Below are 16,781 nucleotides of genomic sequence, written 5' to 3'. Positions count from 1 at the left end.
CCTCCTTGAACTCATGCAACTTCTATTAATACCAACAAAAATGAATTAACTGAGAATAGGCTCCCACAATATTTGGCAGTCAAGTGCAATTTTAATAGTACAATTTTTATCTTAACTTTAATAACTGGAATGTAATTTTTTTAATGAGAGTTACTTTGGGGCTATATTTGAATCCTAATTCTCACTTCCCATTAACTTTTAGTCAAATGTTTCTGTTTTGAAACATGTAATTAAAATATTCAAGGTTTTAATGCAATCATTCCTAGGAGAGATACCTCATATTCTCTTCTTTTGCCTCTTCTAAAGGAACTGTGTATGTCAAATTCACTGTCAATTGAACATCACTTATGTATTCTAATACCCTAAGCTCAATTTATTTTTTAATTTTCCTTTATATTTTTCATCACCTGCCATGCCAGACTGTAACTTAACATATCCTAATGAGTTCATACTGCTTGCTGGGATATGGATGAAGTTCCTAATTAAAATGAACTCACTATTATGAATATATTTCTAACAGTAAATTCTGTCCTTAATCATTAAAAATGGTAGTTCTGTACCCAAAGGTTACTTTCTTTCTTGTAGCATAATGAACTCTTTTCTTAGCCTTTACCTTGTATCCAGAAAAGTATGCAGTTTTGTGATCCAATTAAACTCCTTTCTCATGACCTCATCCTTTCAAGAAAATATTTGACATGACCACAACTGGAAACCAATTAAAATGTAACATTTGAATAGCTGGCCCTAAATAACATACTACTGTCCAAAGTATTCTCATAGGTAGATTACATTTTTTTAAATTAATTCATTTGCTGAAATTTAGGAAAAGACCAAGAAGGTAGAAAGGAGAAATGGATTTGTTATAGATCATCTAGTTTCCCAATTTGGTAATTTAGGTTTCAAAGGACTGGCTATAACTTCCTAATGTAGTTCTTTGTGGCTGCTTCTGATCCGGTCTCCATCAAACAACAGAAACAGAAAAATCATCAATAAGATCTGTTCCCAAGATACATCCCCCCAAAATATCCAGGATGTATTTGTCCAATATCACCCAGGTCCAATCAGTAAACTAATAACATGAAGTATATTTATTAATTCATCATACAATAAATAATTATTGAAATATGGTGGCAGAGCAAGAATAGCGAAGGATGATAAAATTGAGACAATAATGATTTATTATGAGGCTTAGATTTTTGTAAGACTTACAAACATTAGCTGGTATAATAATTATTTTTAATAATGCACTGATATTGATTATTATATTGGTATTTTAACAACTTTATTGCTTTGCTTTGCATTTGAGAAGGGAGACTAGAAAAGAAAAAAGGAAGATGGGGGGCAGTATAGGATGGAAGGGAAGACTAGAGGGTGGATAAAAGGAGGAAAGATAAAGCTAGTGAGGTAACAAGCTGGAGGGAGAGAAAGAGACTGAAAGAGAGAGATTGAGATCAGCTGCTTCATAATGTTTTAGCAAGATATTACTTTACAATTATTATTCATAACTAGTTTTACCTAGACAAGCAAGAAAAGAGGTACAGAGGTAGGCAGTCTTGGGGAAATGTGAATTGTCTTTCTGTTATTGTGGTTTGTTTTTGTTTTGTTGCTAACTAGCACAATGCACCAACATGTCAAATAATACTTTCACTCTATTTTAATTTTATAAGATGACATGTCCTCCCTCAGTAGTCCATTTTCTACTTTATTGGAGAATTTCACTCATTTTAGATTAAGTCAGCCTGCCATGTGCCTGGAGCTATTCACTCTACAATAGCTAAATTTCATAATTGGTTATAGTTTTGAAAAAGTTGATTTTTGGAAGATGTTTCATTTGGAGGATAGGTATGGTGGACTGCAGCTGGGTCCAGAGGAACTTTTCAGGGAGAAAATGAGCAGGAATGGCATACATATTTTTTTCCTCCCTTCCCCCTACCCTAATACATTTTTATCATGCAAGTATTATAACTGCTTGCTCATGGAACAAAGCATTCTTTTGATATTTTTGTTTATTTATGAAACCCAATCAATTTCAAAATGAGATATTATCATTATTAACCAAGGTATGTCTACTCAATGTCAAAATAAGATTTAAAATGAGAAAAAAATAGGGTTATTTTGATTACTTTGAAATATCGTGGCATTGGAACAATATAACTTCTCTGGAACTCCTCACTGAGGTCAAATTTCATACTGCAGATTAAGCAGATAAAAAAGTAGCCTTGACAATTAAATTAGTAGAGCACAGCTCTAAAATTTTTAATGACTTTAAAACTTATTGAAACAAAGTAATGTAATTGGGAGGCTTTTAAAAGTTACATGGGGAGGGCCATTACTTATGTAAAACATTTTCAAAGGTTGTGGGTGGGATACGTGTATCACCAGGGGTAGGAGTCGGGGGCTAAAATATAGTTTTCTACTCCCACACCCAGGGATAGTTCTAATACACAGGATATAGCAAAATTGTGGAGTGGTGTAGGGAAAATAAAAATATTTAAAAGATAATTCTGATCCATACTTACTCCACCTCCCAAGCTGAGAACCAAGGTCATGAAGATTACACATTTTGAAATTAAATACAAGTGGGTACAATCCCAGTACAATTATACACGTTGTTTATCCTAGTTCAAACCGGTTTAATTTGATGAGCTTATTTTCCTTAGGTATAAAATGGCAAGTGCAATGAATGACTACCTCAGATGTTGTTAACATAAACATAATGATTAGTTTTTAACTATCATTTTTGAGTGTTTGCCATGTGCTGATCACTGTGCCAAAGCATTTTACATATATATATTTAGGATTATATGAGCCAATGCATATTAAAATACCTGGTAGCATGCCTAGCATGTGCTAGGCACTAAGTTGTTAGTTTGTTTTTCTTTCAAGTGCCATGCAAATAGGTATTACAAATAAATACAAATATAAATAAGGACAAATAAGAGAAAGAAGTTGCCTTTAGTAAACATATATACTAGTGGTTAGACAGTCCTGTAAGTGGATAGACAACACCTTGTAATAAGTGCCATTATATTGATAAACATAAAGATTAGAGATGGCATAGAAGAGGAAATAATCAGATAATGGTAATCAATGGGCCACTTCTGTCTTTCCTTCTTCTGCCTTCCCTTTTTCTTCCTATCTTCCATCTATTATCCCAACAAATGTCCAAAGCTATGAGTGAATGCAATTTTATTGTGGAAGAAGAGAGATTATTCCATTTCCATTCTCTTTCATTACCCTATCAAGCTTTCATTCCAAAGCTGCTATGAATTGGCATAAGAATATAATGGTTATCTTTATATTTTTAAAGTTTAGTACCATATTGCTCTATATTATATTGTGGGTGAAAGATATACCAGGAGATTGTGTATGTGAGCTAACAGAAGCCTTGGTGTACTGTGGTGTGGAAAATCTCTTTGAATGAATGCAATTAGTATCTACCACGAATTCCATAAAGAAACTTGTTAGCAAACAAAAACAACAAAAAACCTCCAAAAAACTCCCAAATCTGTGTTTTTATCAGTGATCCTCAACTTGTGATTCTGGTGTTAAGTGCTTCTTTTTGGGCATCTTATACCATTTCCTCTTATCGACATGTTTAGAGAAAGCCTGGTGTCATAAGGCATAACACAGTTGTTCACCACAGAAATACTAATTACATCATACAAGGCATGGACAAAGATGAGAAAGAAACACCCAAAATGTCCTAGATACTCAAATGTGATCTCATACAATACTATGCTTAATCTTACCAAATGCCATAAAATTTTGGCATGTGAGTCAATGAGTAAGACAATTTATATTCTCAGCACTCCATTCTCTTCCTTCCTTGTCATCCATCATTTTATTCTAGAGAAAAGAAAATCCTCAGAACTTTGCCCTAGGCATGACTGCCTTTCTTTCCCGATGATGCTATCAGTCTTGATGGAATCAGACAGAATACTCTGTTTATGTTTGTTTGTTTGCTCCCTTGAATCTCTGTAGACCATACTAGTTGCCTGCTTTCTTTTTTCTCAGTTCTTCATCCCTTCACCAATAACACCTCAGGCAGAGTTCTCAGTGCAACTTGAGTATCTTTCTAAAGTAGTTTTTAAACTTCAGCAGAAGTATAATTTTTAGCATGCAAAAGTATTACCTGGGGAGCTTGTTAAAAATTCAGGTTTCTGGAAGTCAGCCCCAGAGATTCTGATTCATTTGATATGGGGTGGAATCATGGAATCTAAAATTTTAGCAAGCACTGCTGGTTACTCTACTGTATGAGGTTCTTAGCCCTTGGAGAAACATGATTCTAGGCTGTGAGTAATCTTCTCCTCAGCTTCATTATTATCATTTCTGGCTAATGCAACATTTCTGTCACCTCCTTAACAGCTACCACCAGTCTGCCTCTCCACAAAATACCCTACCATTATTCTTAGGGAATTTGACATCCATTTTGATGAGCCTTCTAGTACCCTAGCCAAATCTCTCTTGATCACAATCTTTAAAAGTTATAGCTCAGATTTTGGCATCATCTTGAATTGTCCTAACATTTTACATTTTAACTTTTAAAATTTTTTTTTTTTTCCAACGTTTTTTATTTATTTTTGGGACAGAGAGAGACAGAGCATGAACGGGGGAGGGGCAGAGAGAGAGGGAGACACAGAATCGGAAACAGGCTCCAAGCTCTGAGCCATCAGCCCAGAGCCTGACGCGGGGCTCGAACTCACGGACCGCGAGATCGTGACCTGGCTGAAGTCGGACGCTTAACCGACTGCGCCACCCAGGCGCCCCAAACTTTTAAAAACATCCTGTTTACATAAAAACATTTAATCCTAACTTTCTTACTTCCTAACTTTTAATAAACTGTTACTTCTACTGGATAATAAAGTCTTCAGTCTTTCAAACTGTCCTTATTTACCCAATCAATGATGAAAATAGAAACCTCCAATTATTTCATGCCTACTGTGTGTTAGGCTCTCAGCTTTTAATTAACATCATTTTGCAAATATCCATGAGGCTGTTATTATTAACCTCATTTTACAGATGCAGATGAGGCATAAAGACACCAAATAATATATCCAAGGATACATAGTTTGCAAAAAGAAGAAACTGCATTTAAAACTATATCACTGTAAAACCCTTATACTGACTGACCTAACCTTCTTACTCAACTTAGATAAAATGGTCAAGACATTAGTTTTTCTTGACTCCTCTCGACCTTCCATGGTACTCATCCATTCTTGCCTATATATCTTTACTTAACTATGCCATTTACCTGGAATGTTTTTTAAAATGGATAAATCAAGAGCTCCCAAATCTTCTTTTTTTTTTACTTTTGTATTTGAAACCATTTTATTTTTCTTCCCATTTAGCACTTGTCATAGAATGTCTTCTGTGAGTTCTTTATATATGTCTTTCCCCTAAACCAGATTATGAACTCCTGGAGCAAGAAGAAGGGTATAGTAAGTAGGAAGAACTCTCTCTATGGACTCAGGCTGACCTTGCTACAAATCAGAGTTACAGCACTTACTGACCATATGATCTTAATAAGATACAATGTCTCTAGTCCTTAGTTTATTATCCATCAGAATTAATTTTTATCACACAGAGTCATGGTGAGAATTACATAATGTCTTATATTTCATGTGTCTGGAATAACAACTTGAATGTATTTGGCACAATAAATAATGAACTATATTCTCCCTGACACTGTTTCCTGCCTCTCATCCCCAATACTGATTAGTAAAAAGGAGGTCACATTTATTGCATATAGTGGAAATGTAGGAAAAGTCAGCTATAGCAGGAGCTGGAAAAACAACTGCCCGTTGCTGATGGAGTATGATGTACTGATGAACTCAGGGTATGATGTAGAATAAATGGAAAACACAGAATAAAACCTACATCTCGAGTCCATTGTTAAGCTTAATCCTTAAAAGGATATGTCTAGTTAAATTAGTCTTGACATATTTGCACAGTAATTCTTAAATTAAAAAATAAATTAATAAATGAGATTTTGAGTTCATAAAGTTGAGGGAAGTCTTTTCAGTTTAACCACATTTCATTCAGCATATTTATCTGAGTCACTAAGAGCTAGAGGACTTATGATTAAGTTCTACATTTGTATCTCTTTTCCAGTAAACTGATCACTTGAAAAAGCCTTATTAACCCACTGACAACTATATCATATGTGGATAACTTTAATTGCCAGTCGTGTTAACTTTATATATTTACTATATCTGAAAATTCTTTTGGAATATGTCATTTGGTCACTGGTTTACACTTGTTTTCCAAGTAAAATAGAGGAGGTCCTTTGTCATGAGTACATTAGATTAATAACACAGGTATAAGTCAACATGTTTAACTGGCTTACATGGAACTTTTCCTCAGTCAAGCAGCTAACTTAAACTGACCCTCAAAAATGCATCTAGTTTCTCAATGTCAGATTCAATTTCTCCAGTAGGTTGCTTGTGTATATAAGGGTCCTGCCCCTCTTTTCTGAACATTTTGTGTCTTCCAAGGTTGTGACACTATGCCAGATTATTTTTCTCTTGTTATCATGAGCAAAACTCACTGAAAGTTTGAAGCCAGTATTACATGTTGTTATATGATTGTTCAGGGGGCAGAATGATACTCAGTTCCATTAGGGGACAGCCCTTAAATGTCAAGAGACCAGAAGGTTTGTTAAAAATTGGACTTACCCTAGTAGCTCACAAAGAACAATATGGCCAATATTCTACCACCATTTGAGAATAGAAGAGAAGTCCTGCTGTTCGTTGCTGGCATGGTTTACAAGAAATCTAACTCCAGGGAAGATACTCAGATCAGCAATAGCCTGTATTCAAAAGTCAGCCCTTATTTTCCTCTCTTTTTAAACTTTAGTGATGGGAGCGTGCAAGTCATATTTTAAGGAGATAAGATATTTGCATGTTAGGGGCTATATGAATGGCCAAGAAAGGGGTAACCTTACATTTTTAGGCTTACCATGATTAGTGACAACTGAGATTATACGGGTTGTGTTTTTAAATATAGATGTATCTAAAAACAAGATAAGCAACAAACGTACTTATACGAAGAAATAATAACTCTGAGAACTTTACCTAAATATGTGCCTTAGTTCTGCAAGTTCTTTTTCTTCGACTTGAAGGTCATCTTCTAATCTTTCTATTATAATAACATAAGATTCACTGACTTTCTTCTTCCATTCATCTAGTAAAGAAAGACAAATGAGACTGATTCATAGCTGCGCTTTGCAAAATGTAGACACAGATCATAACATACAAGTAATTAAAACTCCAGTTTTTAATTCTAAATTCTACAATACTTAATTTAAATTGCTGACTGTGAGCTTAAAATGCAGATGTTTATATTTAAAATGCAATCATATTGAATTGTAGTAATTAAGAACCCATTTGATATTGGATAATATATTTACATAGAAGAATATATTTGACTTATTTCATTTTATTTTATTGCATTTTAATTACAGCAATCTCTAGTTTCCAGACAAAAGTTTTTAGGTTTCAAATTATAGATATTTAAGATATAATTCTAAAATCCCTATATTCAGCAGTATTCCTAAGAACATTATACCTAGCAACTAATATACTTTTGTAAGAAATTTTCTGTTTTCTCTAAAAATCTTTCAGAGAAAAATAATTTGAGTTCAGGTATCTTCTTAACGGTTTCATATAATACATTATCATATCCTCCATGTAAAAAATAACAGATACTCCAATGAAATGTTAATTATCTATAACTACAGAACCATGTTACATTTAGGGTATAAGAATAATTACCAGTGCAAGTTTGGGTTGGTCTAGATTTATAATTTCCCATTTGTTAGAGGTGTCTTCTTGTCTCCAGTGCAGTTCCTCAGGTTACAAGATTCCAAGTTCAAGTGCAGTGACAGTCCAGTTGAAAAATACTTTGATAGTCTGGCTAAAAATAAGCTGACTGCCAAATGGAATGTCATGCAACAATGACAAAGAACAAAATAGTTTGTGCTTTCAAGGGTGAACTCATAAAGGGAACTAATCAGTCTGTTTAAAACAGCTCTATCAAAAATAAATAGTAAATGTTTCAATGGGATTATTTACCTTATCAATTGATTATCTACCCATGAATACGTTCATGGGTCATTTCTTTAGTAGGTAAATTTAGAAAGTGGTTCAGTTACATCTGAGGTTCACAAAGAGCTATTAAAACTATCTAGAGCTTCTTTCTAGTCATTTACCCCTGAGTCAAAGTAATGCCAATTGGAAAAGAGTAACTGGTGATAGAATTTGTCTCCCCATATAAATATGGAAACCCACATCTTATGTCACGCTACTAATAGAAATAAATGTAAATTTAGCCTATATTAAAAGTACAAAATTGTAAGAAGAAATCCTCAACATAGACCATGATTAATTTTTTTTTTTTTTTTTTTTTTTTTTTTTTGGGACAGAGAGAGACAGAGCATGAACGGGGGAGGGGCAGAGAGAGAGGGAGACACAGAATGGGAAACAGGCTCCAGGCTCCGAGCCATCAGCCCAGAGCCTGACGCGGGGCTCGAACTCACAGACCGCGAGATCGTGACCTGGCTGAAGTCGGACGCTCAACCGACTGCGCCACCCAGGCGCCCCGACCATGATTAATTTTTAGCATGTGCTGATTATGTTAATCATAAGAATCATGGAGAAGAATCTAAGACACTGAGTTCCACCAGCAGCAATTCATAAAATAACAAGATTATGAATAATTAGATTAAATGTCTTCTGTGGGATGGATACTAGTCTGAGTACTTTATACACATTTGTCATTTATACCTCATAGAATCCTGCAAAGTATATATTATTCCCATATTATGGATGAGAAAATCCATATTTGCTAGTAGGTGGAAGAGTCTGGAATCAATTCTGGGTCTATATATTTCTGAAATTCAAGCTATATATTAATGTTAAATCTCCCGTAATTCCTCTTTTATTCACCTTCCATTTATTTCATGGGGGATATTCGCTTTGTGTATGCATATATCTATTGATATAAATGAACTCAGGGTATGATGTAGAATAAATGGAAAACACAGAAAGAAAAGTTATCTGATTTTTAACTATGTATTTCTTTTGGGTAATGTAATTATACCTAGAAGATACAGATTTCAATCTTGAAATTCATCTCCAGAGGATATAGTTTTAATGTGACAGGTATGAATTTCACATTTACCATAGTTGAATATTCAAAGAATTTTCCCTTTTTGAAGTCAATGCTTAGACAAATTTAGGATTCCTCACACCTTTTCTCAGCAAAGGTAATCTAAGCTCCAGAGGGAGGGCTTCCATACTGATCATAATATATAGCTAAAGAAGTAGATATCTGACTTCATAGACATCTCTGTCCTCCCTTAGATAAAACTCTCCTTATCTCTCATCTGCCATGGCTTTTATTGTCTGCTATTGTGTAGGAGCCTCTGGTTACTTGGTCCATGCATTCTGCATTTTCCTTGTGAGACCCTCATCCCCTCAGGTCAGAAAATCTTTGCTTTCCCCAGACATACTACATTAAGGGTCATTGACCCAGGCACTGATGTCCTCAATGCTTGGTATTGAAGACCAAGCATTCAGTATAGTCCCAGAGACCATACTGGTTAGTCTTCTTTAAGAGACTTGCAATCTTCCAAGGCTACACCTTGGGAAATAATGTACAAGCTCTCCCTTCTCTCAAATTTTGCTAAACAATCCATGGTTTCCATACCTTGAATCCAGAGGGACAGGGATGGGAAGCAGGGCTGCAGACCTTCTAAAAGACATCTAAATCTGTTTTTCTTTATCTTCTTTCTTATTTCTCCCTCAAACCTTACACCAGTGTGTGTGTGTGTGTGTGTGTGTGTGTGTGTGTGTGTGTGTCTGTTTACTGCCTGTACCGGTGAAGGAAAAACTAGTTCTTATATCATTTTGCATTATTTTTCCAATTTCTTGTTTAGGATATAAATTTGAAGCATTAATTTTTAGGATTTTTCCTTTTGATTTTCAACAATATTTTTATTCTTTCAGAAAGGCTGGCTCTTAAAAATAAAAGATTTGGCTTTCAAAATCTACAATTCGTGCTATCAGTTTGAAAATCCAATCAGCAACTCAACTGAATTTTTCTATACTCTGAGGCAATAAATTTTATTTATCCTACCACCCCCCCCCCCCAAAAAAAAGGGTAGGATAGCAACATAAAAATTCAGGAAAAATGATCATCTCGATACCTAAAATATTAATGTTATTGAACTATAACAATTTCCTACTTTCAAAGGAACAATATCTACAAACCACTTTTATGAATGTGATTCAGGTCACAGGTTGAGGGCACTGGAATAACCCTCCTGAATGCCTTCATGAAGGTGAAGAAAAGGCTGGAATAAGTAAATGACCCAGAATAATATATCCTATTTTTCTTTCCTAAAGAATGTTGGAGGGGATACACATGGAAGCAGGAAATACTTTTCCCACTACTGAGTACATTTCTGTAAAAATTACTTCTTTCTACCTTGAGTTGGCCACATGCTCTAGACTGAATCCTGCTCTTCTCAGCTCTGAGACTCCCAAAAGTTCAGAAAGCATATTATCTCATATATTATCAAAAACACAACCTAAGTACAAAAGTGGTAAACTTCTCAAGCTTTAGTGAGCATAGGTGCCACTGAGGAACTTTCTGGGTTCCATTCCCAGAAATTCTGATTCACTAGATCAGTACTAGCCCCAAGGAATCTGAATTTCAACATAAATACCTAGCGATTCTAATCACTCAGGTAGATGCTACTTTGAGTAGCACCTTTTTAAGGTTGCTTAAAGTGAACTTACCTGAAAGGTTTTGCATTTCTGAATTCACTGTAAGAGAAGAGAAAACACTGGAGTAAAGAGAAAAAGAAGATTGTTCAGATTCTATAAGAGGTCCATACTATGCTAATCACCAGGACAATAGATGATTTGGATGTGCATGTACAGTCTCTATTGTAAAATGAATCACAAAAATGGAAGCAACCAAGATGCCTTTTCAAAGGTAAATGAATAAACAAACAAATTATATATACATCCATGCAATGGAAACTTATTCAGTAATAAATAAAATGAGCTACAAAGGTAAGAAAAGGCATGGAAGAATTTTAAATGAATATTGCTAAGTGAAAGAAGCCAGTTAGATAAGGCTACAAACTATTTAATTCCAACTATATGACAGTTTGGAAAAGGCAAAACTAAAGAGACAGCAAAAAGTTCAGTATTGTGGGGGGAGCAGGGAGAGTGGGAGGAATGAATAGGTGGAGCACAAGGATTCTTTAGGGTTGTGAGATTACTCTGTATGATACTGCAATAGTGAATACCTGGCATTTGGAAAAACCAATAGAACTGTAAAATACAAATGTAAACTATGGGCTTTAGTTAATAATAACATATTAATATTGGTTCATCAATGGTAAAAAAAAAAAGTACCACAATAATTTAAGATGCCAATAAAAAGGCAAACTACTATGGGGGGGTGTGGGGGTGAGGAAAGAAAGAAAGAGTATATGAGAACTCTCTGTATTTTCTGCTCAATTTTTCTGTAAATGTAAATGTGTTTTAACAGAAAAGGCAATTAATTTTTAAAAATTAAAGAAAAATATAAAATAAGACCAAAAATAATAATTCTCTCACAAGGCTATTTGAGTGTTTCAAGGAATATTTATAACTTATAAGGAAAAGCCTTCTCTAAGGAATACAGTAAAACCATAGTTTGTGAGCATAATTCCTTTCGGAAACATGCTTATAATCCAAAGCATTTGTATATCAAAGCATATTTCCCCACAAGAAATAATGTAAACTCAGATTATTTGTTCCATAACCCAAAAATATTCATATAAAAATTATTACAATACTATAAAATAATACAAAATAAAAAATACAAAATATAAAGAAAAATAAACACTTGTTTTCAAAAACCTTCCTGGCTGGTGTGAGGGAGACAAGAGGGAGGAGGGTTATTGTGTAGGATGACTTTCACTATCACTAATGGAATCACTGCTGTCCATTGGCTCAATGGAATCTTTTTCTGCATGGGGGCCATTGTATATGCTTGTAGGGATGTTGACTACAGCACCATATTAATAAACCCTTGTCATATGCAGTATTTAATGTAACTGGCAATTAAGGCAGCAGCAGAAGGGTCTGTACTGCAGGCAGCCCAACTAGAAAGAAGCAAAGCATTCCTAAACTTACTCTTGTATGGAGAAGCAAAAGATTGTCCATAGGTGCTTTGAAGTGACAAAAAAATACACTAGTGCCAATTGTAGGCACCTTCCAATGTTCTGAAAAATCACTGATTTATGCCAAACACCTCAGCCTGAGACCGAGCATTAAAGCATGGGAGATGACCACCCACAATCCCTCAGAGAGAGAGAGAGAGAGCGAGAGAGAGAGTCCATTGGTTGCATTGTGATCATTTGACATTTGGCATCATGTGCTACTCGTATTGCAAGATGTTGCTTGTTTACCAAATTAAAATTTCTTAGAAATGTTTGTTTGTCTTGTGGAACACTTGTAGAACAAGTTACTCATGATCCAAGGTTTTACTGTACATAGCTAATAGTATTTTATTTTTCTTTCACATTTTTTTTTTCCATTCAAAATGTCAGGGTAGATTTAGTAAATACTATAGTTCTTCAACTATTCCTATTTTGACCAACCTTCATGTTATGTTGAATTGCCTGAATCTAATGCTAATGTCTCCATCTTTTCAACTGATTTATCAGACCACTTCAGCATATACACAGATATGTTCCAATACTCTTTCAATAAACCTACTTACATTCTTTCTGAATTCCTTTATTTTGGGTTCATATTATTTATTTATCCCAATCTACATTTGTGCCTCTGCTATTTATATTTCATACAAGTCTCTTCATAAATATTTAAAAAGATGCTTTCAAATTGAAAAATACAAAAATTGACCTTGACACTTCTGGCCTTATGATTCCTACAGAGAAATCATAAAGAACATGTATCCTATGAAATCAAACTGATGCACTTGGAACAATTCTTATCAAATTTAGGAGTCTGAGTTCATTTACACTTAAAATGTAAATTGTTCTTTCACTGTATATGAATTCTTATTAATATGTTCCCAAGTTTTAGGGAAGTTTAGAGGTTTGATGTGTTGCATCCATTTGACAAGCAATTAAGAGAATCATTGCTTTAAACATAATAACCCAGAATTACTAATTGGTATGCATTTAGGCTTTTTCCTTATGTTTAATAAACATTAAATTCCTCCTACTAAAATGAAATTTTCTAAAAGAAAAATTGTGTATTATCTAAGATGAATAAACTATCCAATTAAAAATTATTTGGTTAATTTCCTTTTAAACAATATATTTCTTCTTAAAGAAGCATAATTTGTAAGACTCTTACTTATCAAACAAATTTCCTTTCTTTTCCACTAGAATATCTAAATGTATTTTGGATGGAGCTATAAATTACTGTCATGAATCTGAACATTGCTGAGGTAATATTCAGATTAATTCTCAAAAATAAATAGGACTTGAAAATATATAATAATGAAAGTAAAGGTAAAAAAATCAATTTCACAGTAATTTAAACAGGTGTTCTCAGTATCTCAAACTGTGAGAGTATATTAAAGAAAGAAAAAATATATATTGCTATTTTTGTTTCCTATATACTGTAACTGCAAACGCAAAGATCTTGATCTTTCCTATACTTTCCTTTATTGATGGGTAAACATGAAGTAAAGTTTATTAAAGAATCGAAATTAAACTGTGATGAGTCACACCTCTGTCATTGGCTAAAACTTTCTTTTCCAAATTGATAGGGTTTCTTTTAATTGTCAGTTCAGTTCTTCATTGATGGATTGATTCATTTATTTATTCAATAAGCATGTACTATACCAAGCACTCCAAAGAGCTCATAGGGGCCAGGGATATACAAGTAAACAGGCAATTGCAGTAAAACATTTGCTCTATGATAAATATACATGATTGGTAATGAGAAGTTACATCTAATAAAGCCCAGATTCCACTCAGAATAAAGCATCTTTGAGGCATTAAAACCTTCAGAATAATCTAAATATCATGACACAGGCCACTTGTGTTTCCCTTTCATCTTTCCTTTTCCTTTCCTGAGTTAGCTGGCCTGATAAGGAAATAACACTATGTCATAATTATAGTTATGTTAATAAGTAATTATTGTCTTTGGGCATAACATTTCCATGCCTGAGATATGTCATTTAAAAATCAAACAAGTAGTCAGGGACCTGGGTGACTCAGTCAGTTAAGCATCCGACTCTAGATTTTGGCTCAGGTCATGATCTCTGGTTTGTGAGTTTGGCATTCTCTGTCTCCCTCTCTCTCTCTATGCCCCTCCCCTCAAAAGTAAAGAGATAAACATTTCAAAAAATCAAATAGTCTACAGCCATACCACTCTGAATGCACCCAATCTCTTCTAAAAAATCAAACAAATAAAGAAAAAGTGAGGGAGGGAAACAAAAATCGTTCTATTTGGAACACTTGTGGCTATTCCTCAAAGTGCAAAGACAATTTGATGTAGGTTTAACAAATTATTTAAAGGTTCAAAAAAGTGGATCTATATAACATAGTTGTTAGAAAGCCTGCTGAGTGATCCATATGACCAGTTATTTGCTTAATCCCTTTAACAGAACAATCTCAGTAAGTAGTCTGTTCAAGCATAGTTATCATTATTTCTTGTTACATCTCTTCCTGTATCTTCTTAGTGGAAGAATGGAGATAATAATTATCATGCCATACACTTTCATGCCATCCTCCTGCAGTTCTATATCATCTCAGTGCCAGAAATCGCATCAGCCTTTGGCACATACTCAGAAGTTTAAGATCTCCCTTCTGTTCATGCAGTCCACCTCAGCATCCTAACAATAGAACTGACACTGACTCAACTGTATAACATATTCTACCCATTTTAGACTATTGTTGTGGAACTAGGTGGTGTCCCTTCTCAGCTGAAATTTCATATACATATAATTTTGAATACTCTGAATATAAATTAAAAGGAGTGCTATGGTTAAGTTAGCGTGAAACTGTTGGGGGTACAAAAAAGTCAATTCTTACAACTCCATGAATGTATTAATATATTTGGTTAGGTGAATCAATAGAAAGTCTCAGTATATATGGCTACACAGCCTTCTGATTTCTTGTTGTACGGGCTATTGTCTCTGAAGCCAACAAGTCAAGTGGACTTGTTATAGCAAATAATGTTTGAGTACATTCTAATGTCAGGCATACTATGATAATAAATACAAGTTTCCAATTGTATATATTAAACATATTTCCTAATAGATTTGTATCTTATTTTATTGCTATCCAAATAGCATATGCTTTCCACTCAATATTCAAATTTAATAATCTAAGTGTATATATATATGTATACGTATATATATATGTATATATATGTATACGTATATATATATATATATATATATATATATATATATATATACGTATACATACATATATATATGAATTTGTGGACAGGTTACATAATATTTTCTCCAAAATTTTACTCCCCTTCTTAAAATGAATTATCAAGAGTAGACTATAACTGTGATTTTCGAGATAACTTGTTTCAGGTAAAGCCATTTTTAGAAGTTACCACTGCATTTAAAATAAATGTGTATTATACTTTCCTAGTTTGGTAATATGGAGAGTGATTACCTATACTATTTTTGTCTATACCTCATACTGTTACTTAAGAACTCAGCTGAGGTGTCAGTACCTCTGAGGAGACTTTATAATTCCATAAACTATTTAGACCACCTTTTCCTTGTTGTTTTCATTGTATCTAGTACCCTGCTTTGCCTCTTGAACCCATAATTATGGTCACTTGAGATTCATACTAATAGAAAAAAAAACGTGAATTAGATTAGAATTTAGCTCAGTTTTAAAACCTTGTCATCAATACTAAAGACGCATGTTTGGAATTACAAAGTGGTAGAAATTGTGAGAAGCATCTCCATCCTGCTCAAGGATTCCCCACTTTTCCCATAGTACAAACATAACCATTTAGAATCACCGCCTCTGAGAGCTAAAACAAATGATGCAGACACTTCTAATGTGGGTGTCTAATTTGGATTATTAAGTCATGACAGAATATGCTGGACTTAAATTCCAAGTCCTGAGTCTAATTGTTTAAGTTGGCTTTCAATGTGACACCATTTCGTAACTGGTGCCCAGAGTCTCCCAAGTTGAGATCTAGTTCTGATTACACATAATAGTTAATTTGTAAACTAATCACAATAGTTATTTACAGATCCTCTAAAGACCACACTTTCTCTCTTTGAACTACTCCATAATTCTCATTTCTTCTATTGAGTCTGGACATGCATTAATCTAGAAAATTGTCTTAAGATAACATATCAGGGCTGCATCCTTTAATGTTATTAAAGGTGGCTGTTATATCTGTTCCTATCTGATGGCCAAGCATATTTATATTCCACAAGCATCTACAATTACATACGTGGGTATGTGCATGTAAACAGTATTTATATACAAAAGTGCATATATTAGATACATAGGTACACTATATATGTATACACATTATATCTAGCATACACACACATACACACACACACACATATATATGTATATACATATATATATATATATATTCAAAAGCAGCAGGAAAATAAAACCAACTGATAACACTCTTAAGTCGTACTCTAAGTTAAGCCCGTATGAATGCAATACCTATTTGTATTACAGCACTATTACAGAAGATATATTTAATAATGCCTTTGCCTCTCCTGTTAGGCTAAAA

General features: G+C 33.9%; 1 protein-coding gene across 2 annotated transcripts in view; it reads right to left on the bottom strand.

Annotated features, from left to right (window-relative positions):
- The window catches only part of LOC122227592 (serine/threonine-protein kinase TNNI3K-like), a 295,054-nt gene extending 284,221 nt beyond the window's left edge, over positions 1 to 10,833 (bottom strand). For both annotated transcript variants that reach the window (XM_042952200.1, XM_042952201.1), the window contains exons 1-3: positions 10,806 to 10,833; positions 7,776 to 7,932; positions 7,077 to 7,185 (exon numbers count right to left, since the gene is read on the bottom strand). In XM_042952200.1, the coding sequence (XP_042808134.1) occupies positions 7,077 to 7,185; positions 7,776 to 7,815 (149 nt within the window). In that variant the 5' untranslated portion in view covers positions 7,816 to 7,932; positions 10,806 to 10,833. The remainder of the gene's footprint in view (positions 1 to 7,076; positions 7,186 to 7,775; positions 7,933 to 10,805) is intronic.
- Between the last annotated feature and the right edge of the window lie 5,948 nt (positions 10,834 to 16,781).

Source organism: Panthera leo, chromosome C1, assembly GCF_018350215.1.
Source record: "Panthera leo isolate Ple1 chromosome C1, P.leo_Ple1_pat1.1, whole genome shotgun sequence".
In the NCBI taxonomy this organism is placed as follows: Eukaryota; Metazoa; Chordata; class Mammalia; order Carnivora; family Felidae; genus Panthera; species Panthera leo.
The sequence above is the reverse complement of the archived record's forward strand: the minus strand, read 5'-3'. Positions and strand labels throughout refer to the sequence as shown.